This window comes from Cygnus olor, chromosome 3, assembly GCF_009769625.2.
Source record: "Cygnus olor isolate bCygOlo1 chromosome 3, bCygOlo1.pri.v2, whole genome shotgun sequence".
Classification (NCBI taxonomy): Eukaryota; Metazoa; Chordata; class Aves; order Anseriformes; family Anatidae; genus Cygnus; species Cygnus olor.
Genome location: NC_049171.1, coordinates 21,310,906 through 21,337,673, shown reverse-complemented (window position 1 = coordinate 21,337,673; position 26,768 = coordinate 21,310,906). Strand labels below are relative to the sequence as shown.

Genomic DNA, 26,768 nt, shown 5'->3' with positions numbered 1-26,768 from the left:
TTGTTCTTTGCAGAATATTGTAAGACCATGGGGGGATAACGCACTGTTCATTTAACGAAATGACCTGGCAGGAGTCAAGCAGCGGAAGGTTTTCTACACTGATAGCGAGTCTCCCCATTCATTTTTAACCCTTCTTGGCTGCATAGCTGGGGATCCGACATGGGCAAAAAAAAATAGAGTAGAGTGCCAGGATCTAGCTTCCCAAAGGGACATCACAGGCTATGTTAGGAAGGCATAACCATCAGCCTTGATGCTGCTTGCTTACTGCCTGGTGTTTGAAACAGGACTTTGAAAAGCAGTCCAACCCTCAGCAAAGGCTGGCACAGAAAATTAACTCTCTACAGAGAGCAGGAAGGTGAGAAAGACCAAACACCACGAAAAGACCAAAAGTAGCAGAAGAAAAACACATGCAATGTGCAGGAGGAATACGAAAAGGCTATTAGGGCTGCTTCCTCTAGGGTTTATTCACTGCTGTATGTTACTGGCAATAAGAAGTCATTTTTGGAAGGAGGTGGCTAGGATTGTGCCTCTGCAACAAACTGGGGTGCCTGCTTCTCCTTCCTGGTGGCTGCAAAGGAGATCAACAGAGCTCTGTCTTAGCCTCTGGTGGGAGGCACAAGTCCAAGCCTCTGTCCTCTTATTTATTTATCTTTTGTTGACATTCTGCATATTTAGTGAAGAAACATAAGTGTCTTTGCAATGTGTGGACGTGATAGGCACTTTCTTGCTCAGTAGGGTCTCCCCTGGGAGTTCTCATCTAATATGCAGCCTTCTGCATTACACCAGCTTGGGAAAAATTATAGAGCTCTCTCTTTCATTGTAACCACGTCATGTAAAGCATCTGAATATGCCACCCTCTGAGAAGATGTGCCAGCTCCAAGAACCTCATTCAGATATTTCAGATATGATAATGACCCATTTAAAGTACTAATCAAAATTAGATGACTTTCGTATCTCCCTCAGCTTTAGAAAAGAAAAATTACAGGCCAAATATAAATTTCATAAATGCTTGATAAAACTTCTGCAGGAGGGAATTCTAGAGAGGGTATAGAGACAAGACATTTCTGAGCACATGAAAGAACCTAAAGCAGGACTTTGAAGTTTGACCTTCAGAGTGTATAATGATGCACTGGATGACAAAGGTGATAAATACCACAGAGTGAGACAAGATGTATTTAAGTGAGCAATTTTAACCCCTCTTTGGCATTCTCTTCAGACACGCTTCTTATAAAAAGTATTTTCAATTTTATTATCACAGCTTTCAGTGGCATTATTCTTTAAAATACTGCTTTATTTTCCTCCATGCAGAGCAGCACACCACCAGTTATTTTATAGTCACATCCACTTCAGTGGTGTCATTTCCATTATAGCAGCGGAAAGGCCTGAGAGATCTGAAGTGACAGTCAATACTTTTCTGAGAATGATGGGCCAAACATGTTCTTCTGAGCATTACGCTAAAATCAATGGATGAACTAATTGGCTAGACATTACCATGAAAACTGGAATTCTAATTTCTTATTTTCCAGGTGGACAGACTAAAAATTGCACTTGCTTTCTCCTTCTGGATCACAGAACAGATGAGTTAGAAGGAACCTCTGGAGGTGTGTAGCCTGACCTCCCACTTCTTTGCACCCTCCCATCAGCTATTTGTATCCATTGATAAGATCCCTCTGAACCTTCCCTTCTCCAGTCTGAATGGTCTCAGCCTTCTCAGCCTCTCCTTCTAGGGCACATGCTCTTTTTGTCATCTTCATGGCCCTTCACTGGACTCTCTTTGGTGTGTCCATTTCTCTCTCGTACTGAGGAGGCCAGGACATGACACGCTGCTCAGATGTGGTGTCACCAGTGATGAGTAGAGGGGAAGGATCACCTCTCTCAGTCTGCTGGCAACACTGCTATCAACCTTTCCTCCTTCAGTATTTCTGAATGTTCACTCTGTCCCAAGATCTGGGTCATTAATGATGCGTGAGATAGTGTGAAGTCCTGCTAAAGTCAAGATAAACACCCACTGCTACCTCCTCAACCACCATGACATTTCTTTCATTGTAGAAGGCTATCAGGTCAAGCACAATTTCCTCTTTGCAAATCCATGTGGACTACTCCCAGCCACTTTCATGTTTTTCATATGGTTGGAAACATTTTCCAGGATTATTTGCTCCATCACCTTTCCTGTGACTAAGGTGAGGTTGACTGGGCTGTAGTTCCCTATATCCTCCTTCTCACCCTTCTTGAAGACAGTAATATATTTACTCTCTTCCAGTCCTCAGGAACCTTTCCCAATTGCAATGACATTTGAAAGATAACGACATGTTATCTAAGATAACAACTGAAAGTGGCCTTAGAGCAACATTGGCCAGCTTCCTTGTGGGTGCATCCCATCAGAGCTCATGGACTTGTGTCTGTTTGGTGTGTTTACATGTTTCCTAAATGATCGTCCTCCAGCAAGGGAAAGCCTATCCTTTTTCTCCAGTCTCAGGGTCCTGGAATTGCTGAAAGCTAATACCAGTAAAGACCAAAGTGAATAAGAGATTCAGTACCTCATCCTGTTGACAATCATGCCCTCTGTCACCAGCTGCCCTGCCCCATTCAGCAGAAGGCCCACATGTTTTCTAGTCTTCCTTCTGCTGCTAATATACCTGTAGAAGACCTTCTTGTTGCCTTGTATATTCCTCACTAGATTTAGCTCTAGGTGAGCTTTGGCTTTCCTAACCCCATCCCTGCATGCTCCAGCAGCATCCCTAGGTTGTGATCCTTTTTGTCTCGCTTCCTTCTCTCAGTATACAGAACTCCACCATTTCATGATCACGTAGCCGAGGCTGCACCCAGCCTTCACATTCCTAAGTATTTTTTCCACTTGTGTAAGCATGAGGTCCAGAATAACCTCCCCTCCTCAGCTCTTGTTTCTGAACTGGGTAATCCTCAGTGGGCAAAGGCAGCCAGATCTCTGCTGGGAAGTCCCAGAAAAGGATGATGAGGCAAACCTTACAGGCACTGGTCACAGATAGGGAGGCAAGGTGAAGGCATGGTAGATTCCTCCACATTCCTTACTCCCTGCCTGGGGTCTTGTTTCAAGGATCCAGGACAGTGGTGCAAAATATTGCATAATTCATGTTGCCTGTGCATGGTATGAAGCTTTTTCTGAAAGCCACTCTGGCACTCCCGGTAAGGTTGTTCTGGCACTGGCCCCATGCCCCAGGTGCTTGCTTCACAAACTGCCCTGTGTAACAGGAACTTGCAAAGCTGGGAAAGGGTGAGACACAGCACAGCTGTTTTGAAAACCTTTAGGTAAGGGAACAGACAAATCTGACATCCCAGGAGCTTTGCAGTGCTTATGTCAGGGACCAATACTAATACATTGAGAGCACATTTGAAATTCTGGAGGCTTTCACTTGTTGGATCAATTCAATCTTTGTTATGGAACTATAAGATGCAAAAGGCTAGTTTCCAGAAATAAACTCATGATGGATGCTGAGATTGTCTGAGGAAGAGGACACAGACTTGCATCTGGTTCTCTGCCCCACACAGAATGTGTACACCAATTGAAGAAAACTCTCTGAGGACACCATAGAGGCTTTCCAAACTGAGTACTGCAAGAGATGGGCATTGAATAGTCCATTACGGATGACAACCAGTGCTATCTAGGTATACATCACAGAAGTTACCTTGCTTCCCTCATAGTCCAAGATAGAAGTTACCACGTTACACCTGTTAACACCGGTATTTCTACATGAGCTTGAGACTCAGTCCTTCCTCCTTGCCATTCTTTTCCAACCTCTTTCAAGCTACTTTTCCCAACTGTCAAACAGTTCTCAACTTTTCTGTCCTCTCTCCGTAACTGAAGACAGATGATTTCCCCATCTAGTGCCATAACATAGAGTGAACATACTTTTGAGTCTTTTCTTAGTATTAACTCTCATCCAAAACACCTGCCTATGTGGAAATAAATTTCTGGTTGTGTAGTTTGCCTGACCAAAGTTCCTGAACTGCACTCACTGCCAGACCCTTGGTGAAGCAATCCTGCCGTGATGAGGATGTTACAGGGGTAGTAGTTCTTGCTGGTTGGCCACGTTTCTCATAGAGGCACTCAGACACAGACCCGCATGCCCTACTGAGTCATTTATGTTTTGGGGATGCCCTCTGTGCCCTGGCTGAAGTCATGCTTGTCTCCTTCTGTGTGCCAGCACAACAAGTGACGTGCTTTCTGCAAAGGGTATGCCACAGGGGCAATAATGTAAGATGTTCTTCCCAGTTCTCAGGCTTTGAATTGCGTGGAGGAAAAAGCTTTTACTCCCTGCTTATATCTTTGGGGCAAGTGTGGATTTCCTCCTTGGGGACCCAATGCAACATGCATCTGATCTGGGATACCTGCAGGCCTGGCAGTACAGGGTCCCTGTGGGTCCAGTGCAGTCCATGGAGCTCAGCTAAGAGATCAGTACAGGTGTATAACCATGATCATAATTGTTACATGTTTATCCTTTTCTATCTAAGGTATGAAAGATAATTTAACAGTGCAACTTCTGAATAGCTTTGCACTCCCTATGTTATTCAAGGCTCTGTAATTTCTTCCAGATTATGCAAAACACTCCAAAATATCATTGATCTCATTTGAATGCCTCGTATTTTATTTCTTAATTATCTTACATGCCTCCTATTAGTTAGCCATGACTAGTTTGCACATGTTTGTGGACTGCACTGACTGTGCTGTAACACGCACATACCTGAATAATACATGGCATGATTAACGATGAGCTCTTCCTGAACACCAGCTCTGCTGATGGAAAGATTGAATGCAGCTATCTGGGTGACCTAAATTGCTTCACGAGCCGTGGCTGCTAAGAGAGAGTGAATAAGTGAAGGCATTATGAAATCATGTTTTCCCTTGTGGTAGCTAAAAATGGCTCCAGCCAAATAACACAGACTCCAGGTTTGCTGTGGGGTATGGTGAATTTGTATATTTCCAGTTTCTCACAGGAATGGAGTAAAAAAATCCCTTCTCTGAAGGGCTACTTCACTGAATAACAAGAGGATTGAGCAAGAACTCCATCATCTTGCTGAAGGAAATATTTCCTAGTTGTGTTTGCCCTCTGCCAATGGACATTTTCTCAACTGTTTCATACCAAAGGGTTTGCAGTAGCAGTCACCATGTGCTCCAGGTACATGCAGCCACAGCTCGCTCGCTGTGCCATATACCTGCCGGCAGCCCCTGGTCCCCAGCATCAGCAGAAGCAGAGCAGCTGCATTGGAAGAACAGGCCAGAAAGCTCTGAGCATCCTGAATTTTCACTGATAATGTGATGGATCATCATGTTTCAGGTTTTTGGAAGAATTTTCTGCACCCAAAGGATACAAAATGTAGTGACTGTTGTAGTTAGATCAGGATATATCGCCTCTTAGTTAAAAATTCAAAGGAAAACATGATTGCATCTAACATAGTAAGCAAGCACTGTATGGCTTTGCACCTAGGTTTTGTACTATAGTTGTTTTTTCTTGTTTACAGTCAATATACATATGAGGCCTTTAAATGGTTAAGAAAAATACCAAGGAGTAAAGGGAATTTTTAAACATCATTTTGAGATACTGGCAGTGTATTTTGGAATGTCCTAAATTCTCAAAACAAACAAACAAACAAAACACCAAAATTCTCAAAGACATTTAGATGCATTTCCTATTATACCAGGGAAATTATTTATTTATTTATTTACTTATCTATTTTATTTATTTATTTATTTATTTGTTTTGCTGTGATAAGGACACATCAAATCCCACAGCCCTTCAGAAGAGAAAAAAAGAATTTTGATGACACCTTCCAGGGACTGGGGAAGTTGTCAACCAAGTAAATGTGGAGTTAAAACGCTGTATTCCCATTTCACATTTTCTGTCCTAACCAAGGACTAAGGATTGGCACCCGTTTGCATTGCTGAGTGTTCTTAGGATTGTGGTAGCTCAGCTGTAGCAAGATCAGTCGTCCTCAGAAGAGCACTGTTAGCTAGGTCTATGGCTTGTGTGACTCTAGAAAAGACCTTTGAACATTTTGTTTCCAACATCCCAGCTGGTGAGTGTGTAGAATTCATTTGAGTTCATGGGACACCGAGGGGATCCCTACAATGCAAAATCCAATATTAGGCCACCTAGTCATGGTCATTCTTGTCCCTTCCAGAGAGCGGTTTTTGCATTTGTTTTTATTTCTCTCGGAAAAAAATCAAATTGTGGTCCTACTTCTCCCTTGGCTGAAGTGATAAAGTGGGGTTAGCAGCCTCTGTGGACACAGACTGTGCTGCTACTTTTTAGATTGTAAATTGTCAATTCTTTCAAAATCATTGAAACTAAACATTTCAGTGTTTCTAGCTTTTTGATGTTGTACAAAATATAAAAATCATTTCATATCCATTCAATATACATGGTGAAAATTTTCTTTTCCTAAGATGAATATTTTATTTTCTGATATAAAAGTGTTGACTGTCTTGCCAGTGTGATGTATCCTATACAAATAGTTAGCAATCCTGTGATTATTTGTAATTTAAGAAGAACATGAATACTGTGAAGAGTTCATCAGTGTGACCTTTCTCTTTGGCTTGCTGCCTAATTAGGAACATTCCTCTGATCATCTTCCACATCAGCTGGCTTTGGTGCTTCTGTTATGTAAACACGTGGAAGTGGCTATACATATCAAAGTGATTATTAAATCATTAATGTCTGTAATCCCCAGAAATGTTTGTGTTGCTGATATTCATTTTAATTGCTAACTAGACAGTGCTAATTAGGGGAAATTCATGATACTGTAATAGGTCTCTCTGCTTTTCTCTTATGGTGGTGAAACTCTCCTAGGAAAGTCACTGAGGAATTCTAAAGATAAATTGCTCCTACTGAGCCATGCGTACAATGGAATGGATAGAGATATTATAAAGTCATGATAAAAGCATCATTTAATGATTTAGAAAGTGATTCATGTTTTAATATTATCTATTGGTCTGCCTCTCTGCCTGTCTATTCTTTCACAAGCCCATATTGCTCTGCAACAAAGTGACAGGTATTCCTAGTTCTGGAGAAGGGAATAGAGTCTGCATGTGGCTGTGTTTTGTTTCAGGTTCTTTACAGTATTTTTAGATTGCATGATTTTTTTATTGGTTGATAGATCAGAAATTGGATGAGGGATGCATGTTCACAAATGGGTCTGCCAAAAAGAATAAATAAATGAAAGGTAATAAAGGAAAAGGGGAGAAATGTTGATGCATTTCATAACTCTGTTACATGCTTGGATCTCTTCAAAGAATGAATCTTATCAGAAGGAGACTGAAAATATTTGTCATTGTGAACTGTGCTCTTATTGATTTTTTTTTTTAAGCTAGGTTCAAATCCATATAACCATTTGGTGACATAGCGTACTTTCCCTCTAGCAATGCTAATACAGAAGTTTTGAAAGAATAGTGAAAGCCTGCCCAGAATATTAAATATTGAATGCATCTAAGGCCATAGATTCACATATGGTATTTATGATCAGGAATCCAAACCAAAATTCTCAGGATTTTGAACTACCAGCTACAAGAGAGAGACTGCAAGAAGGAGGAGTCCTATTCTTTACTTCTGCAAAAAAATGGGCCATCAGATGCCTCTGAATTTGGCCTTTCTCAACCATATGTACTACGAATCCCTGTTAACTTTCAAAAATCTTTGTCGCACACTTATATTGAGGCATTAAAATATGACCCTTCCTTTTTTTTTTTTTTTTTTCCAGAACTGGAAGAACTTTCACAACAGTTCATGCCTTTTATGAGGGCTATGGTTGAGAAATTAAGTTGCGCAACTACAGATTAAGGTATCTAGCTGTATTTTGAAAGTGTTGGCTTTGTTTTAACTTGGTGCTTGTTCGCTTTACTGTAGCTATCTGTCATTACTTTATATCTCGTAGAACGCAAACTACTTTCACTGCAAATATATTTTTATTTCATATTTGTGCAACATTAAGCAGCATGGGCACTTCTGGAGATGGGGTTTCAAGGCATGCATGGTGCAGAGAGCAGCAACCTACAGCTTTGGGTGTAATCTGAGTTTTGTTTACATGTTAGCCACAGCACAAAGCCTGGTGCAAAGTAGATGGCTGCCTGGTTTATTCACAAAAGTATTGAAACCTGTTGCAGTTACAGTTGTCTTGTCCTTCACAGCTTTTAATCTTTGCCAATTTAGTTGATTTCTCTTCCTCAGAAAGTGCATGGGTTTTGTAAAGCCAACAAAAGAAAACTACAAAATTAACCAGTTCAAAAGACTTCAGAGAAATAATTAAATTTATAATAAAGAGAAGAGACCTTAGGTCTGAAGAGCGGAGGAAAAGAGCTGAAAAGCTCTCAGAAAGCCACTGGTTAATTCTTATTAGACAATAATACAAGGAATTAGACTGATTTTTAGTAGCCTATTATTATTACAAACCTTTATTTCTCTAATAAAATAGACCATTATTCTGTCTGTACCAATCATCACATGACATAATGTCACATATGTCAAAATGTTCTTCTCCACTCCTTTGATCAGCAACTCCCTTTTAAAATTATCTCCTCTCAGCTCCTTTGATCACCTTTGACCGACTGCTACAGCAAGGAGCGCTACTACATTGAGAAGAGCAGGAGAAATCTCAGAACACAAAACATATTTATATGAAATGCAAGGTAGGCATATCTCCAAAGCGGAAAGTCAAAATAAAAGATATATATGCTAGTGCAAGGAAGTGGCAGAAGCAAGCAAAATTGTCTGGTGTCTCTCTGGTGCTGCAATTCATACATTGCCTTGGGGTTTCAACAAACAGCATGAACTTTGGTGGCTGGAAATCAATAATATAGATTTCATCTGCAAACAGATGCAATCTCTGCCCCTTTATGGGAGGAGCAGTTAATACCTCAGGCAAATACAGTGCATGACTTTCAGGTGCGCCTAGCATTTCCATGGGGAGCATTGCATAACGTTGCTAACAGCTTTATTTTCATAATAAACCCAATGAAATAATCCAAGGGAAAAGACTGCTAGGGGAAGACAAATTCAGGAGCAAAGCAAAAATAACTGATTCATAAACAGTTTATGAAAATCATGTAAGTAAGACTTTAGGAAATGTTAACAGAAGAGTATCATTTGCCAGAGAGGATAATGGGGTATATGACACCCCTCGAGCTACCAACAAGTCATGGGCTTTGTTTTAAAGTATTTTATGGATTTTTATTTTCTAGCCACTTTTATTTCAGCCTGATATTGTCTGATATTGCCTCCCTCCCTTCTCTTCCTTCTTCTCAGTGTTGCTTTTTGTTTGTTTCTAACATTCTTTCTTCCCCTATTTTTCCTTACATTTCTTTTGCGGATACAAATATTTTCCCTTTAGCATCTGCATGTGATTTCTCCATTTTGATGTAGTTTTCATTTCTTTTTGCCTCAGTTTTCCACCTGGAAATAAATATAGTGTTTCCTGATAGTCTGATGGGAAGTTAAAAAGTTCCTGGATGATTTAAGAGTGTTTCATGACAGACATAAAAGCAGGGATAAAGCAATAGTTATGGAGAGGAGTTATACCTGTTAGAAAAAAAGATATCTACAGGTGAAATTGCCTTTACTTCTCTGTCTGATGCAAGCCATGTCTAACATGTTTTATCATGGCACACGTAAATCACAAGACCTGTCTTTTTTTTTTTTCTTTCCTTTTGACTATAGTACAATTGTGAAAACTGCAAACAGATTAAGACTTTTGTTCCAAAGTGTCTTTCACTTTGTTACACATTAATAGCTGTGGTAGTTGTACATTCACATATTAAGATATTATCCAATTTTAGAGTTAATATGAAAGCTTCCTTTTCAATGCATTACCACTGAAATTAGCAGTATAAAATTTTCCTGGAGACAAATAAATGAATCTTTATATAGCACTCCAATGGCTTATAAGTTATTTCTCTGACTGGATTGTTAACAGATATTAAACTTTAATATTAACAGACTACAGAATGTATATTCATATGTTGAGGTTTTAAGACTAATGGGGTAATGTGCCTACACTCAGTAGTACAGTCTTTTGCATTAATGAGAAAATGAGAGCTCTCTAAAACCCTTGTCACAGCAGTTCTGGTCCTTATCTGTAAAAAAAAAAATAAAAAATGTTACACATTGGATGCCCCTTCAAAATATTTATTGTTCTTTGAAGTTCACTTGAAAAAGTGATAACAAATTATGTTCAACTTTTCAATGGGATTTGTTTTTGTTGTTGTTGTCATTCTAAACTGTTCTAAATTAATGTATTTCTCTTTGGGCTGGATGTACTCTGGGTGTACTGCTTCCTCCACTATGTACTGTGACGTTTTGTTTTGACCTGCAGTTGTTCCTCCTGGCAAATATATATTGATTGCACAGATTTGTAACTTAGGGGAAAGAATCAAAAAATTTGGTGGGAAAATTTATTCAGTACTTTTGTGAAAAACATGAACTCAGTAAAACTCACATTTTTAAATGAAATATTTCTGTTGGAAGATTTTTTATCAGCCTTACCATTTTGATATCTACATTTATGTACACTAATGACTCACACATCCTTCCCCTGCCGATTTTCAACACCTTTACTATTGTTTTCACAAACGGCTCTTTCCTCTTTCATTCTGAAAAATACAAAGGCGGTTGTAATCAATCCTTGCCTTGACTTTCCTTGCCTTTCCAACAATAGCTTTGTTTTTTGGCTTAAGGCCCAGGTCTTTTCTGAGATAGTAGCAAACCACTTGATCTTTCAGATTTGTCTCCTGTCTTGTGCTGTATCAAAGGGATATACCAAATGTCACCACGGCTCAGTTAGCACCATCTTAAAACGCAGGTTGAGAGTTTAAAATGACCTAAAGAAAAGAGACTGAAAGCAGCAGTTAAGAAGTTGTACTAGACAGCCACACTCTCTGTAAGTTAATCAATGCACCAAATGTTGAGTTTATCTTTAACTAACATGTCTATTCCTAAGGAAGTACGTATACATTTTACACTTCCTCTCCACATCAAGGTACAACTGTTATCCCACATTTCCTAAGCCCCATCTAGCTGGGAGGGACCCAACTTCTTTTCCCACATGGGGATGTTCTGCTAATTAATATGCTGTTTCTGCAGCGTTTCTTCTGGGGAACTCTGGATTTGAAATATTTTGGGTTCACCATACTCAGGCTACTCCCAGTCACACGTTGATGGGGATTTTCAGAAACAGTAGCCACTCTGACCAAAAAGTTATATCTCAATAAAAGACTGAAAAAAACAAATCACAACCCCTCCCTAAAAATCCCAGTAGCATTATGGCTTCAGACACTGAATTCATGATGACCTCTTAAGTTATGAATGTCGTTTGAGGGTAGGATTCCTCCTGTCTAATGTTAACTTGCCAAAGGATAGTAGTCTAGTCTAATCTAGTCATCTAGACCCCTGATGCAATCAGCAATGAAACATAGGTAGCTCCAGAAATGATTCATTCCTAATAGTATTCCTAATCTTTAGATAGATGGGATGTGTCACTGACTGTAGAAAGGGCTGGGGTGAGTAGCCTAGGCTAGGGGGTTAAAGACAGGTAAGTTGTGTTGTGCTGCTGGATATTGTTTGTGTTAGCCTGCCCCAGTAACAAAGCAACATGACTTAGCTGTAAACTGCCTACAGGCTAGGCTGCATCACTCCACGATGGGAGCACCTGGACAGGCACGGCAGCTCAAGGACAAGAGCTGGCACGTTACACTGCTGAGGCCTCGTCATGTGGTTGAACCCTCAGTACCAGCATCTGTTTGTAAAAGTGGCTCTGAGATACTTCTGATAAAGAGAGTTATGACTGCAAGGTTGTGAGTGCTTTTGAAATGTTACACCATTTCAAAGAGCTCAGGCTATTACCAAATACTGTAGCGGCCCTCCTCTTGGCCACAGTAACATGTGGCTCTTTCTACCTGCAGGTACCACCATTAATTAGTTAGTGAATCACACTGGCAACCTTTGAGCCTGAGAAGCAAACCATCATATAAAGGCAATGTCTAGTCCCTATGACTTCATTAAAATGGTTTCTCACGTCAGCTCTGTTTTACCTCAGAAGCTCATCAGACTCATGCACAATAACAGACCCATCGTGACTATCTATAATGAATTCAAATAGTCCAGCTGACCTCTCACTTTATCCCTGATGCATTTTTCTTGTATCCCCCCACACAACTGAAAACCCCATCACCACAACTACATCTTATTCTTTCCACGGTCTGGGAGCTTCCTGGTTCACCTCATTCCTTGTGTTTCTAACTGTTTGAGAATTCTTATTGAACTGATTTCGTTTTCACCTTCTTGTCCAGCTACGCTGTCTTTTCTCTTATTTCTGATGGATTTGGTGCTATGCTGAACACTTCTCCCTATGGACAACATCCACTTGGTTGAATATTTTGTGTTTCCTGTTTGTCATCTTTTCTCCATTTGATTTCACTCAGAACTGCCCATATTTACTTCCTCCTCTGATGGAATTTTTCTTCGCTTTATGTTTCATACTTTGTCATAGTGGCAAAGTTGTAACCCTGATTATTCATCCACCAACAGATTGTCCCCAGCTACGTCTTCGAGTTCAGTCACAACAAAAAGAAGCACAAGAGAAAGCTGCAGGAAATGAATATAATGGGGTTCTTAATAAAGAGGATATTTGTACTGAGCAATGTTTTTGTTTTGCTGTCATGCCCAGGACCTTATCATGCTACATACTATATACACCTACAACAAAACACAGTACTTGCCCATGGCCATACACACCACGTGCTCTAAGTCCTTTGAAACACTCATGCATCCTCCACTGAACCGTGAGCTTGGATGAAGACCAGGCTTGAAGCAAAATGTAAAGTGGACAACTGGCATCCTTCTGTTTCTAGTCCAGATTCAATATCTGAACCAGCTGAAAATGTTTGGATGTTTTTGATCTGGATCATAACTTTGTTTAGAGAACCATGAAAAAGGTTTTCATCAAAAGATTAGAGGTATTTTTTTTTTCCCTGATAGATACATAAAATAATGTTGATTAAAATCAGGAGTCCTTGGTCAGCACTTGTTTTGATGAGAGGCAAGCTGTGTCTTTCCAGCAAGTTCAGAAGATACCTTGCAACTGGGTCCCAAACAGAACCACTTCAGGTTCATTTATGCTTTCAGTCCTACTCTTGCAAAGCCTGCCCAGTTTGCCTGAACTGGACTGATTTATTTTTTTTTAATTATTATTTTTATTTTTATTTGGCCACACTGAAGTTCCTAGAAAGTTTAGACTACATTTTACGTTGAAAAGATTTGTGATTTGCCATTTGCTTTTGCAGTAGGTGCACTCAGAGCTCTTTGCAGACAAATAAAATGTCACACAACAGCTCTGAGAAACTTATTTAAGGGAGCTAAAGACAAGCCAAGGGTGATGTTACAAACAGATGTCAAAGACGAAAAGAGGGAAAATAATGAAGAAAAGATATGCCAAATTATGCAAGAAGGGCTGTGTACATGAAAATGGATGGCAGACTTGGCCTCTAACATAGTAAGCTGCTGCTTAACTATGCACCTTATTCACTTCTCATCTGTTTGCATGTTTAGTTTCCTGTTCCTTGGGGTAGGAGCAAATAAAGATTGAACAGAAAGTTGTAACTGGAAACATTATTCAGAAAAAAAGACTACAAGAATGAGGATAGATAGAATAGTGCCTTGGGTAACATAATCAACACATGAATGAGAGCAGTGGAAAAGTAAACACAGAAAGGGACCGTCATAGAAGGCACAAGATGAGCAATTCGAACTGGTGAGTAACTGTGGAAGTTGCTAAGACTCCTACTCACCAGGGAGAAAAACAGTGATGCAAGAAGAGGTTGGGTTGACAGGAAGGAGTAAGACCAGCATTCCCATTAGTTTGCTCAGTTGTGCCTGTATCTTTGTACGAGGGGTTACATCTTGGCTCTGGTTGGTTCAGCACTGTTTTATGCTGATCATCATCTGATGAATAATAATGTGTTTTTGTGGCTAGCTGTCAGTGATTACCACCCTCTGCCTCTTGCTGTAGCCAATGAAAAAGAATATAAAATTGGTACACCCATGGGACTGTTGGCTGGCAAACTGTGAAATACAAACAACCAAAGCTCTTAGATTTTTTTTTAAACATATTAATCACTGAGGCAATCCAACACCCCTACAAATGTGCAAACTAATTTCACAGGATTTTATATTCTTTGAGGAGTTAAACTGATTTCTGGATATAGATGTATGTGACTTATTTTGATCCAGAAGTTGTTTTGTCTTTGAAACTGTTTTTGTTTGCTTGTTTGTTTGCTTATTTTTTTTTTCCCCTGGTATATCACCATTTCTATTAGCGAGTGTAAATTATCAAAGTTCTCAATGCCTTTTGTCATGAAGACCTCCCTGGACTTAACTGCCTCTTACATCATTACCTGCAGATGAGAAGAGTGGTCATTTCTAATCCCATTTTGCAATGTTACACTTAGGTCAATTGATCTATTACCCTTTACTCCATCAGGGTAAATCTAGGGTAAATATAACTAAACCCCTCCAATATTCAGAGGCATCTCTTTGAGGGTAATGCTAAACACTATATTTGCTTGTTTGGATGCCATTGACAGTTCTTTGTCAAAAGCTCTTGCAGACACTGTTACAGTTGTGTGTTCAGAATGCACCAACATCTACAAGACACCTGAAGAGGCTTTTTTCCAGTCTCTAAGTCTTTGCAGAGCTTCTTTCTAACACCTATTTACTACTGACAGATGAATCAAAAGAGAAGCAGTGAATCAGTAAGCTGTGGAGTTTAAGAGGTTGCTTACACCAGACACTCCAAGAACAGGAGCTTGCAAATCCTTATTTCTCGAAGAAATCCACTGGACATCACAAAATGTGGTACAAACGCCCTATGTAAAATAGGACTGTAGGAGGGGTCTTCATTTAATAACAATGTTCTTAAGCTCGGCTGTAGCCCAAGGATACTGGTACTGGTGGATAAAAAGTTCAACATGAGCTGGCAACTTGCACTTGAAGACCAGAAAAAGAATCCTGGGCTGCATCAAAAAAGCGTGGCCAGCAGGTGGAGGGAGGTGATTCTCCCACTCTGCTCTGCTCTCATGAGACCCCACTTGGTGCACTGCATTCGGTTTTGAGTCCCCTGCGCAAGAAAAACATGGACATGTTAAAAGCGGGTCCAGACGATGGCCACAAAGATGATCAGAGGGCTGGAGCACCTCTCCTATGAAGACAAGCTGAGAGTTGGGGTTATTTAGCTTAGCAAAAAGAAAGCTTCAAGGATACCTTATAGCAGCCTTCCAGTACTTAAAGGGGACCTACAGGAAAGATGAGACTGTAGATGAGACTACAGGAGAGACTCTTTATCAGACTGTAGTGATAGGACAAAGAGTAATGGTTTTAAACTAAAAGAAAGTAGATTTAGATTAGATATAAGGAAGAAATTATTTACTGTAATGGTGGTGAGGCATGGGAACAGGATGCCCAGAGAAGCTGTGGATGCCCCATCCCTGGATATGTTCAAGGCCAGGCAGGATGGGGCTTTGAGCAACCTGGTCCAGTGGGAGGTTTTCCTGCCCATGGCAGAGAGGTTGGAACTGGGTGATCCTTAAGGCCTCTTTCAATCCAAACCATGCTGTGATTTCTATGATATTCACGGGCTATGATGACTCCTTCCTCCCAAAGGCAGCAATACTGGCAAAGGCTTGCTAAGGGAGGTTAACCCACATAGAAAGGGGGAGGCACAAATTGTCTCCCTGTTCTAGACTTGCTTTTTATCCTGTACTGACACAGGTCAGACAGGGCTTATGCTGGGAAGGCTCTATGTCAATGATGGTAAATGTTGCCCTTTTTTTTTTTTTTTTGTGGAAGAGCTTAATCTACACAGTGAGCATCAGTTAGCTCTACCTCCAGTTGCATTCAAACTCTTGTCAATGAAACACTTCCACCTGAGCAGGTTAGGCCATGCCAAAATGATAATTACACAGCTGGAGTATGCTGGTCTCTGGTAAAAGCTCACTGTATGCAATCATTATTTCTGCTGCTTTCTTCACAGAATGCATGCACAGGGAATTAACATCACATACATTGAATTCTTCCTATGGAATGCAGTCAAAGGAAAACCTGTTAAGGTTCTGGAGATATGTTTTTTTTCTAAGTAGAACTTCAGACTCACTACTTGGGCACTGGCCATGCTTGCTTGTGATGGATGTGGTACTGCCTGCAGCACACGGTAGTTTTTGACAGTGAGGAAAATCAAATATATTATCAAAGTCTGGGAAAAAATACTGCCCTTCAGAAACATCTTTTAGCCATATTCTAGAATGAAAATATTAAATTACTGTGAAACAGCCCTGGCCTCATGTATTTCAAATTTACCAAGAACCCTAGGTTCTCATCCAGGGATCTTGGTATAGCCAACACATCTGTAGCCTCACTCAGAGAAAGTAATTGGGTAGTGGGACAGTAGCTTTAAAATAATGGTATGCTAATGGAAAAAGGAAAATAAAAGGATACTTTTTCAAGAAAAAAAAAACAAACTAACTCTCAGTGTGTTATTTTTATTTGTATGCACTCGATAGTACACGGTACATTTATATGGCTATAAATACAGAAACGTAGGAACTTGTGTACCAAATCTGACCAGTACTCTATTTCACAAGATTCAAAGAAGACGTAAGAAACTTCATATGAGGCAATGACAGGTCAACCTCCTCCCAGGGAAGCTTCTGCTTAATGTCCATCGTTGTAATGCTTCTCCAAATTCACAAAACACGAGGGCTATCTCCCTTTGAAAAGTAATACACGTATAATAGAACAATCTGTATTTGTTACATATAGATCTCTATACAGTAATATTTACAATATATTGCAAGGATTACAGTCTCTACTTGATGTCTTTATTGCAAATATTAACGTTTAGGCCATAAAAATCAGATTTTGTACCTTTCACATGTTATGCTACAGCTGCGTATATTGTCCCGTCACATGGTTGGAGCACGTTGAAACACTTGGGTGTAAATAGCAGTTAGCACTGCACACTTGTGCTCCATTTGACAAAATCATTCAATTTATGATTTGTCTTTGCCCTCAGCCCCAGTTTTAGGTTTCCCAAAAGAACAGAAACCCATTTCCAAACTTCTGATTTACCTCAATGGCCTGCTTTACCTCACTTTATCACTAAAGTTGAAAAAAACAGCCCTTCCAAATCTTGTCTTTTACAGCAAAGTAGTAAAAACATCTTGAAGACTTCTTTTGGGAAAAGACAGGTAGTGACTAACAGTAGCATTTTTTTCTCATTTTGATGGATATGAGTGAAACACCCAACAGATGGAAGAAAAAGCCATCCCATGTAACAGTAACAGGAGCTGAATGAAGTACCAATCTTTGGTATAAGCACCAAATCATCCATTCACAAGAGGTATGGAGAAAGAATGATTGTCATCTACTGCCTTTCTTGGCATACTGGGAAAAGTAGGTTATTAGCTTATCCAGAAAATATTTTTAAATAAAGGGAATCCATAGCTTACCAGGGTAAGATCTTAGTTAGGTCCACATCTTCTCGGGAATAAATGATACCTCAGAGGGCTCAGGGTTCCTATCAAAGCTTGAACAAAGCAAGGGAAATTTTCCCACATATAAATGTGGAAAGTCATCACGACCACATTAAACTGTCCACAAAGATAAAAATAAGGAATTAAAAAAATATTCAGAATGGGGCCAGTTCTGGTTTCACTAATCTCTGCCAGGAAACATTCATTGATTTTAACAAAAGCTGATGTTCAGTACCTTCAAGCCAATTGAACATTTCTACCGTTGAAAGGACACTACCAATGCATCTTCTATTTTTTTTTCCTAGCATTATAATCTTAACTTCAAAGTTGAGAGCCGCTCATCTGAAAAAGTGAAAACAAACAGAAGTTTGAAAATGAAACTAAAAATCTTCCTTGGATACCAAACAAAATAATTCCCTTGTGTTGTGGTGGGGCACCGATTTGTAATGCAAAAGATTTTTCCTGGGCTCTGAACCATCTACAGTCAATTCATATTTTCAAAGGCAAGCAGGTATCAACCTCTGACAAAAGCACCTAAACACTTTGCAAAGTGAGCATGAAAAGAACAGATATAGCAGGTTATGTTCATGACTAATAAACCTAGTCTGTCTCTTTAAAAATTGCACTTTCAGTGCATAAATCATATTAGCAGCATCTTGGGTTGTAGTTTTCTGAGAATCATCCTTAAATAATAATGTAACAGAAGCACACAGAAATCTCATTATTTAACAAGGATATCCCTGTGTGCTAGCTTCTTTCTACATTTGCAGAAGCTCACTCATGCAAACTATTTGGTTTTCTCCTAAGTTTAAAACAGGTTCAAAAATTACTGTATCGGGAAGTGTTATCTGCCTATCTAGACAACTTCAGACACGCAGTCCTTAGTATATGACACTAGAAAAAGAAGACAAATGCCTTGCATTCTCAAACTGTTGCTGTAATTGAGAACTAACTATCCAGTGACTGACAGGCACATTTAAAACATATGTAAATGCAACCCAGCCATCTTGCTGTGAATTTAACTGCTGTCAACTGCAGCACTTGATGAACGCTTCAGGGGTGACTCTGTCAGCGTGCCGAGTTTGTGTTAAGTTCAAATGGGAAACTGGGCCTCCCACGTCGGATGTTTTCTAGGAGTATTGCTGCTCACTCTTGCCCTTTCCTCTCCTACAGGTTTATTTACTGAGAGCAACAAACACTTTAAAAATGTAGCTCAAGTGCTCATTTGGGCTCTGCTTCCACCCAGCTGTGCTGGCAGCTGTTTTGGGCCACAAGAGGCACCACGAGAGCTGCCGGTGTGCGAGCAGAGAGGAATGCAGAGAATGAAAGCTCCTTTTTCTGGACTCCTCACAGCTCAGGTCTAAGGGCCAGGTGAAGTCTGGCGCTGCAAGCAGGACACCATGCCTGTGGCAACACACGTCTAGCCTCTGCAGTACGCCCCATCGGAGTCCTTGCTGTGCAGCTGTCAGATAGGCCTTGGTGTGACTGAAAGGGCAATGGGCCTACATTGGTTTCTATTTACTCTGTGGTTTGTAATATCCACAAAGAAATGCTTTAGTCTCATACATTCTCTATTAAGTAACGACAGATTGCATTAAGTATCTGGGGCATAGCCAGCAAGGTCCATGAGTTATTGCAGAAGGCACCATTCCCTACACTGATGATCCAAAGTACTTTTTATCAGATTTTGAAACACATTTCTCTTGGCCAGTTCAAATGAAGCATTTCACTGATGACATTGAGTGAGGTGCTGTCTACACTGGATCTTTTCCCATCAGAACATCTACCTAGCATGGTTGTGCCTGTGCCACAGCGCATCCTCTTGCGAGATGTCACAGTGCAAGGATGCTGGCCTGCACATCCTGAGTACAGCTCTACTCCAGACCCACACTAGGGAAGTGTGGCCTTGCATAGCCTAGGATAGTTTCCTACTGTGATTCTGTAAGCCCACTCATGGTGCATAAAACACAAAGTATTGAGCCACCAGCTGCCAAGCACTGGAACGAAACCCTCTCTGGTAGAGTCAGAAATAGGTTGCAAACACAGTGGAGGAGCCCATGTAAATGTGAATTGTACAATTCTGCAGCACGGCAAAAACAATGTCAAACCCTCTCTAATTTTTGACTACCTGTTTCTTAGAACTGCGCTTCTGAGAAAAACTCAGGCAGTGTTTTAGAAGCTATTCCTCCCTGTAGGCTGAGGAGGCTGTGCGACAGAGCAAGCTAGATGGACAAAAAGTACTCCAGTGTGCAATGAACAGCCTTAAAGAGAGGCTTGGCAGGGATTTAGCTTACAGCACATTTGCCAAGCACAAGAGATAAAGCTGCCACAGTCCTCACCAGCCAGGCAAACAATGTCTCCTGATGTCAGGATGGGCCCTGGTCAAACAGCCCTGGTGGGACAGGGCCTCTGAGCGGCTGGGTGGAGCCAGCTGGCCTGCAGGGCGAGGTCTGACCTGGGGCTCATTGCCACTTCATCCCCACTTTCTCCTCCCATCCCTGGTGACAAACTCATTGCTGGGGAGAGACGGGTGCACGACACGGACCTTCTGCCACATCCTGGAGCGACATCCTGGGGCGGTGACTTGATGCTGGATATTTCTGCCAACAGCATGCTCTGCTTTGCCAGGAGCTTTCATTTCCTGCTTCCTTGCCGTGGCACAGTTCACAGTTTCAGCTCGTCGTCATGCTCTCGGACACCCTTTGTGCTTGTGACAAGAGTGAGGCTGCCAGGGGATGGGGGTGAGGGAAGGAGGCAAGAAGAAAATGCTAAACTTGGACAAAATAGCCATGAGCCAGATGAGGGAAGAGTTTCTTCCTGTGTCTGGTTTTGTTCAACTTCCAAGTCAAGGATTCTGATGAAAGAGAAAAAAAAAAAGTGTAATTTATTATTTATCATATCAAACAGCATTAGGTGATACTCCAAGGCTTTTATCCAGCTGCTTACAGTTATTGCCAACATAGTAAATTCCCCTCCCATGAGATCTCCACTTGAATAATGAACATTCATGTAAGAATGATGCTGAAACACAAGGCTGAATAATCCTGATTCAAGCCAAGAAAGAGGATGTCCTGTGAACCCCTTTCTTGGAGTCAAGCAGAGCTGACAGCGAGAGGAGCCAGCAGAAGTGAACTGCAGAGGTGAATTCAGGCAACATCCTACTGTGAAACAGCAATGCCCATCTCACTGAGGAAATTTGTGTTTTGAAGCCCACAGCCCACGTTCAGACTCTGCACTCATCACTCTGATGAGACGTGTCAGGGAACCTGATCCTTCAGGTAGCTGTTTTACTTACGCAGCGTCCCACCAGGCTCTAGAGAGCTCATGAAAAATTAAATGGAGAACATAAAATATGAATGAGGTGCTCACTGGCCCATACAAGCTATGCGGTTCTCAAAAGGTGTTTTACATGTAATAAAAGCTAGATTTTAGGAAAACAAGCTTTTGCTTCTTTCTCCAAAGAAGCTGTAACACTTTTCAAGCCTCTGTGTAAAATGAGGTGCCTTCAAGAATGTGTCTCTGAGCCACAAAGCCAAATATGTGGATATTGTAAAAAATGTATGTATCTAACTTGATGCTGCATTGTCAGAGAAAATGTAGAACTGAATGAAAAGATGAACATTTGAGTATACATTAATGTAAACACCATAACTAGAGGACTCAACCTGAGATCACATGAAGATAGCTTAAATTTAGCCTGGTAACTATAATATTTAACATATGGTAAAACTTGGCGACTCCTGTCCCTTATTCTAGGTGTTGTGCCCTGATATTTTTAGCTGACCTCTCTTTCTGGTTCTGTGGCCTAACTGGTATTTTCTTTTTCAGAAAGTGTCCAGAAATTAACCTGGAAACAATCATAGCCCTACTACTGAGGTGTATCAGCTGAGAGTCAGCTCTAGTATTATGTTTAAAATTAGGTTTATAATATGAACCTTGTGGATTAATGTTTCCTAGACTGCCAGAATTTTGGTGCCAAAGAAAATTGCTGCCAGTGTAAAGCATTCCCTTGTGCTCTACTCTGATGTCACTTTAAATGGGAGACTGCACCATTGCTAGGCGTACAGAACAGCTAAAGGAAAATCTGTCCTAGAACATGTGGTTTCTAGAAATTAAAATTACTGCAGAATTATCATATTTGTCCCTTGAACTTCATGGAGGTCTTTTAACCACACTGTTAGGCTAGCACTCTTTCTGAATGGTTATTTTGTCTTAGGTGTTAAAAAAAAATAAATAAATAGACATTGACCAAGCCTTTGTGAAGTTGCACCAGCTCAGCCCCTGGATAACAACTTTCCCCTTCCTGCCCTGGCTTTTGCCCTGGTGAAGCACCCTCTTGTCCTCAGCCTCTGAAGACTGCATGCTCCTTGAGGTAGTCACCAACATCTCCTGTCTCAGCTGCAGTGCTGGACATCCTCAACACCATGCAAATGGATGGGGAAAGGCCCAACTGCTCCCTCCTGAGCAGGCTCTGGCATCCTGTGGTGACGACTGCTGTTCTGGCCCTGGTGCCTACTGCTGGCAAGGCCATGCAGGAGCAGACAGGTTTTTATTTTGCTTCCCTTCATGGAAATTTGGTTGGTTTTGTTACGTGGCTCCTGCTTGCAGTGGAGGAGAGCGAGCTGTGCCATCCGTCCTCAGTTTTTTGTGAGGCCAGCAGTGGCAGCAAGCATCACGACTGGCCACCTGCACCATTTTGTTTTGTGTGTCTCCCTTGCCTTTTATCACAGAGGTATGAGCAAGGAGGAATGATCAGAAGAGCCCTTTCTTCTCTCTGACGTAATTTGGGAAAAGATCTGTCACATAACAACGCTTCTTTAAGTTGTCAGGCGGACACCTGACAACTGCTCTTATCTAAATCAGCTTGAAATGGTGGTGCAAAAATGTCTCTCTCTCCTTCCTTGCTCTACTTGCAGGGCTAAAATATCTTTTCAAGAAAAATACAAATTTTAAAAATTATCCACTTTTCACAGAATTAAAACTATTTTAAGTAAATACATGGATTTCTGCATTTCATAGATTACAGGAATCTGGAGTGACAGCCCCACACCCACATAAGAAAGAGGCTCGAGCATTTCAAATTTCCCCATTCATAAGGCCCACACTCACCCTCAACAGCTGTACCTGCACTAAGCGATGCTCTTCTCATGCACCAATTACAAACTGTCAGAAAACATACATGTAATCCTTCACATTGAGAACTGTTCATGCAATTTGTAAAGACCATACTGTGGTACTTGTCCGAAGGGCTTCGCGTATTGGAAGGAGAAAAAACTGTCTACTAGACCATCAGTACCAAAGGCCCCAGGAACACAGCTCTTTGAGATCAGATGCAAAATAAACACAGCTTTGACTAAAACCAGGATATCAGATTTCGCTAGGGCTAAATTTGTTCTACTTCTGCGTGTGAAGTAATTGTTTCCCAAACCCTGACACCGCACATTTGTATTACTTATCTTTAGTTTAACACAGACAAGTACCCCTCTATACAAAGGAAACCACACAACTCATTTCTAGCCACCGGTACCAAGCCACACGGCAAAACCCACTTCAGAAGAGCTAAATCCACTACAATCAAACAGGACAGATAACATATGCTAGGGGATCACCTGGAGCAAACTTTTACGGTCCACACGGCAAGAAGACTGATAGCAGTAGTACTGGCTCTGCTTTGCTTGCCTGATACTTGGGGGTGCCTATATATAAGCAAAAGAAGGGAACAAGGAGAGAGTGAGGGAAAGTAAGGAGGGGAAGCTGTAGCACTACGGTATAAATAAAGTGTACTCCTAATTGTTAATAGTTTCAGTTCAGTCTGTTATATAAGCTGCTGTAATTAAGGGTTGAATACTTTTCTAAGTTTTTTTTTTCAGCACTTAATATAGCAGAAATGCAGAAAACAAACTATTTACAAGGCAGAAGTCTGCAAAAGACAGACAGCCCTCATAGACACCGACACTTTGATTTCTCATAGGGGGTCTGATCTCAGTCTGGCGAGCTGTACTCGTTTGTTTGCATTTTGTTCTTTGCAATGCCCCAGATTTCTGCTTTGAAAAAATGGTGTATTGTGACAAGTAGTCTACAAAATACAGGTTCCCACCACCGTTCATAAAAAGACTAAAATAAATTATGAAAAGTCTAGTGCTCGCTAAAGAGGAAAGAGAAATGTATAAATCAACAGGGCGAGGCTTTGCACACACCTTGAGTTTGCCAGGCTGCAATGCACGCTGAAAGAAGCCTTCATGCCAACTCCTGGATCGCCTTGTTAGTCTCCTTGGCTTTCTTACACGTGTACAGCCACTTGATTATCCGAGCGTTGCGCTCGATCACGGAGGTGCTGCTTGGGACCTGCTCGGTAAGTTCGTCCTCCAGCAGCCCCTCGTCCCCGCTGTGCCTTGTGAAGTCGCTCTCGGATGTCGCCACGCTGATGCTGCGAATCTTGAAGGAGACATTGTCAGACACCACTGAGAAGTTCTCTCTCCCCAGATCCTCAATGACCTCCTGCTCCAGGCCACAGTACTTAAAAAACGTATCAAACTCGGCAAAAGACTTGGAGTAGCGAGAGCTGATGTCTGACTGGGAACGATGGAGACCTCTCCTCTTCACCTCCTTGACCTCTTCAGCAGCTACAGTCAATGTTAAGGGTCTCTCAAGCTCTGTTGTACACAGCCCCGGGGTTTTGGTGCTCTCAGCAGCAGTCTGCTCAGCCCCATGGCTGCTTGGCTTGTGGTCACTGTGCTTTGCCACGGGTGGCTCTTTGCTCTCCGCGCTTGCGGTGTCCTCCATAATGACTCTGGGCATCTCGGGGGAGGCCAGCTGCTTCTCCTTTCCAGGCCCTTGGAAGAGCCTCCTCACCAAACTCCCTCGTGAGCCGTCCTGGCTCTGGCCTCTCCCCAGCTCACATTTCTGCCGGTAGATCACCAGTGAGTCTGGCCGCATCTGCCTCCTGGGGGTGCTGCGCCTGGCTATGGGGGGGCCGTGCTGCAGGGGGGCACGGCAGGAGCACGTCACCTTCGCCCGCTCCAGCGGCTTCGCGCCCTTCCCTCTCCCCAAGTCCCTGTTGATCTTCTTGCTCTCCACCGAGCACGCCTCGCTGCCGCTCTCCGAGGCCGAGCTGAGCACCGTGACGGGTTCCTGCTTCGCGCCGATCACCTGCTGGCTTTTCACGTACTTGGCCTTGTCGGCTGCCAGCCTCTCCACCGCACTTCTCCTGCTGGGGGTGCCTGCCCCCATCTGCCTGCGCAGGTACTCGGGCCCCTTGCTGAGGAGCCGCACGGTGAGCGACGAGTGCAGGTCGGGGATGGCGTGCATCTTCACGGCCCGGCTGAGCGGTTCGGCGGGCATAGCAGCTGCGAGGCTCCCCGCTTCCCGTCCTGCGTGGGCGAGGCACCAAAGAATAAATAAAATACAAAACCACCACCAACAACAATAAAATAAAATAAAATAAAATAAAATAAAATAAAAAGTATAAAAAATATTATAATAATCCCCCCCAAACCCACCCTTAGGCTCCGCACCCTCCGTGGGCAGATCCCCCCTGCCGCAGCTCCCTCCGGCCGCCGCCGTGGGCTCTCGCTGTGCCGCCCCACGCAGCCTCCTCCGCGCACCCACCCGCGGCCGTGCCCGGCCCCCCCCGGCCCCCGCAGCCAATCCCGGCCCCGCCGTGCCGGGGAGCGGCGCTCGGCACGGCCCCGGCCGGCGGCACCGGGGCAGGGCTCCGACGCGGGTAGTGGGGGGACCCCACGAGGCTGGGGCCGGTGTGCGTGGTGCTGTCGGGGGGGTGTCGGCAATAAGGCGACGCGGCGACACGGCGGCGAGAGGATCCTGCGCTGCTTTGCCCTTCAGAAGTACAGGGCAGGGTTCCCCCCCCGCCCGCCCCGTGCCGGCAGCTCCCAGCGGGCAGGGCAGCTGCTTGCTGTGATTTAAATATGCGAAAGTGGAGGCAGTCACCTGGGGCGGGCTTGGAGCACGGCTCTTCCTCGTGGAGCCTGGTGGGAGATGGGTCTGCCCCGTGGTCGCTGGTAACTGAATCGGAGAGAGCTTTCAGAGAGAGCTTCTTTATTCCTTTTTTTTTTTTTTTCTTTTTCCATTTTTTTTTCATTTCTTTTTTAAATTTCTTCTTGGAAAGAGCGGTCAGGCATTGGAACAAGTTACCCAGGGACGTGGTGGAGTCACCGTCCCTGGGGGTGTTCGAGGAAAGGTTGGACCTGGTGCTTAGGGACATGGTTTAGTCGGTGGTATTGGTGGTAGGGGGATGGTCGGACCAGGTGATCTTGGAGGTCTTTTCCAACCTTAATGATTCTATGGTTCTATGATTCTAAATTGCCTATTAATCCTTTGGGATTATAATATCAGAATGCTTTTGTGGTGATCAACTCATATTCAGTATTTACACTCACCAAATGTTGGAAATGCAAAGGGAAAGATGGAACACAGAAAAAAAAAAAAAAGTACTAGGCACCATTTATGTCAAGGAAGCGTAGGTCAAGAATTGGGTATGAATGCACCCAGTTGGGTATGAATCCTGCACCCAGTGGAAGCAGACAGCGGGGGTCTGGGAACCTCTGGTACAGGGAGCTGCTTTGCTCTGGGATGGGAAAGAAATAGCCTTTGTGCTTACAACAACAACAACAAAAGTGTTATATAAATGGAGCCCTGCTCTGATGGCTGTGGCCAGAAACTGTGTCATCACCAAAGGGTCGAGCCGTGTGGCTGGCACTAACATTATCCTCCTTCAAGCATAAACCACTACGAGGTACTAAACTGTGACCTGAGCAGCTGTGTTTTCAGTGGAGCAGCACTCCTCTGGGCATGTCTGGCTTTTCTGGGGATATACCCATAGTTTCTTCGCAGTATTGGAACCACACTATAACTGTCAGTCAAGGGACCACCTAAGTCACGGTCCAACTTCCCTAAGGCAGTGCAGGAAATGTATGCTAATTTTTGAGTGTTACAAGTGGAGTGGTTTCATCCGTGCCCTCAATGAAAAGCAACGAGTCATCAGTCATGCTGAAAGCATTGCCCACATTTTAGCCCAATGCCCTGGACAAGGCCATCAGGCTTGGTGAGATGTTCCCACTGTGACAAGGGAAGGGTTGCCCTGGGGTAGGAGCCCAGGCTAACACTTCAGTGAAGACCTGCTCGAAGTAGCAGTGAACAGAAATATTCCCTCTCCAACATGGCTCTGCACCTGCTTTTGTAACTTCCATACATTTGTTTTACATCC

General features: G+C 42.5%; 1 protein-coding gene across 1 annotated transcript; it reads right to left on the bottom strand.

The window, feature by feature from the left end:
- Window positions 1-16,536: 16,536 nt before the first annotated feature.
- Window positions 16,537-25,148, bottom strand: FAM110C (family with sequence similarity 110 member C). The gene is made up of 3 exons (XM_040552952.1): window positions 25,045-25,148; window positions 23,743-24,915; window positions 16,537-20,399 (listed from the first exon to the last, which is right to left on the bottom strand). The coding sequence occupies exon 2, from the start codon at window positions 24,884-24,886 to the stop codon at window positions 23,783-23,785; it is 1,104 nt and encodes a 367-aa protein (XP_040408886.1). The 5' UTR covers window positions 24,887-24,915; window positions 25,045-25,148; the 3' UTR covers window positions 16,537-20,399; window positions 23,743-23,782.
- Window positions 25,149-26,768: the final 1,620 nt, after the last annotated feature.

What these genes read in the sequence shown, in the direction of transcription:
- FAM110C (XM_040552952.1), bottom strand. Translation starts at nt 24,886, where the DNA reads ATGCCCGCCGAACCGCTCAGCCGGGCCGTGAAGATGCACGCCATCCCC.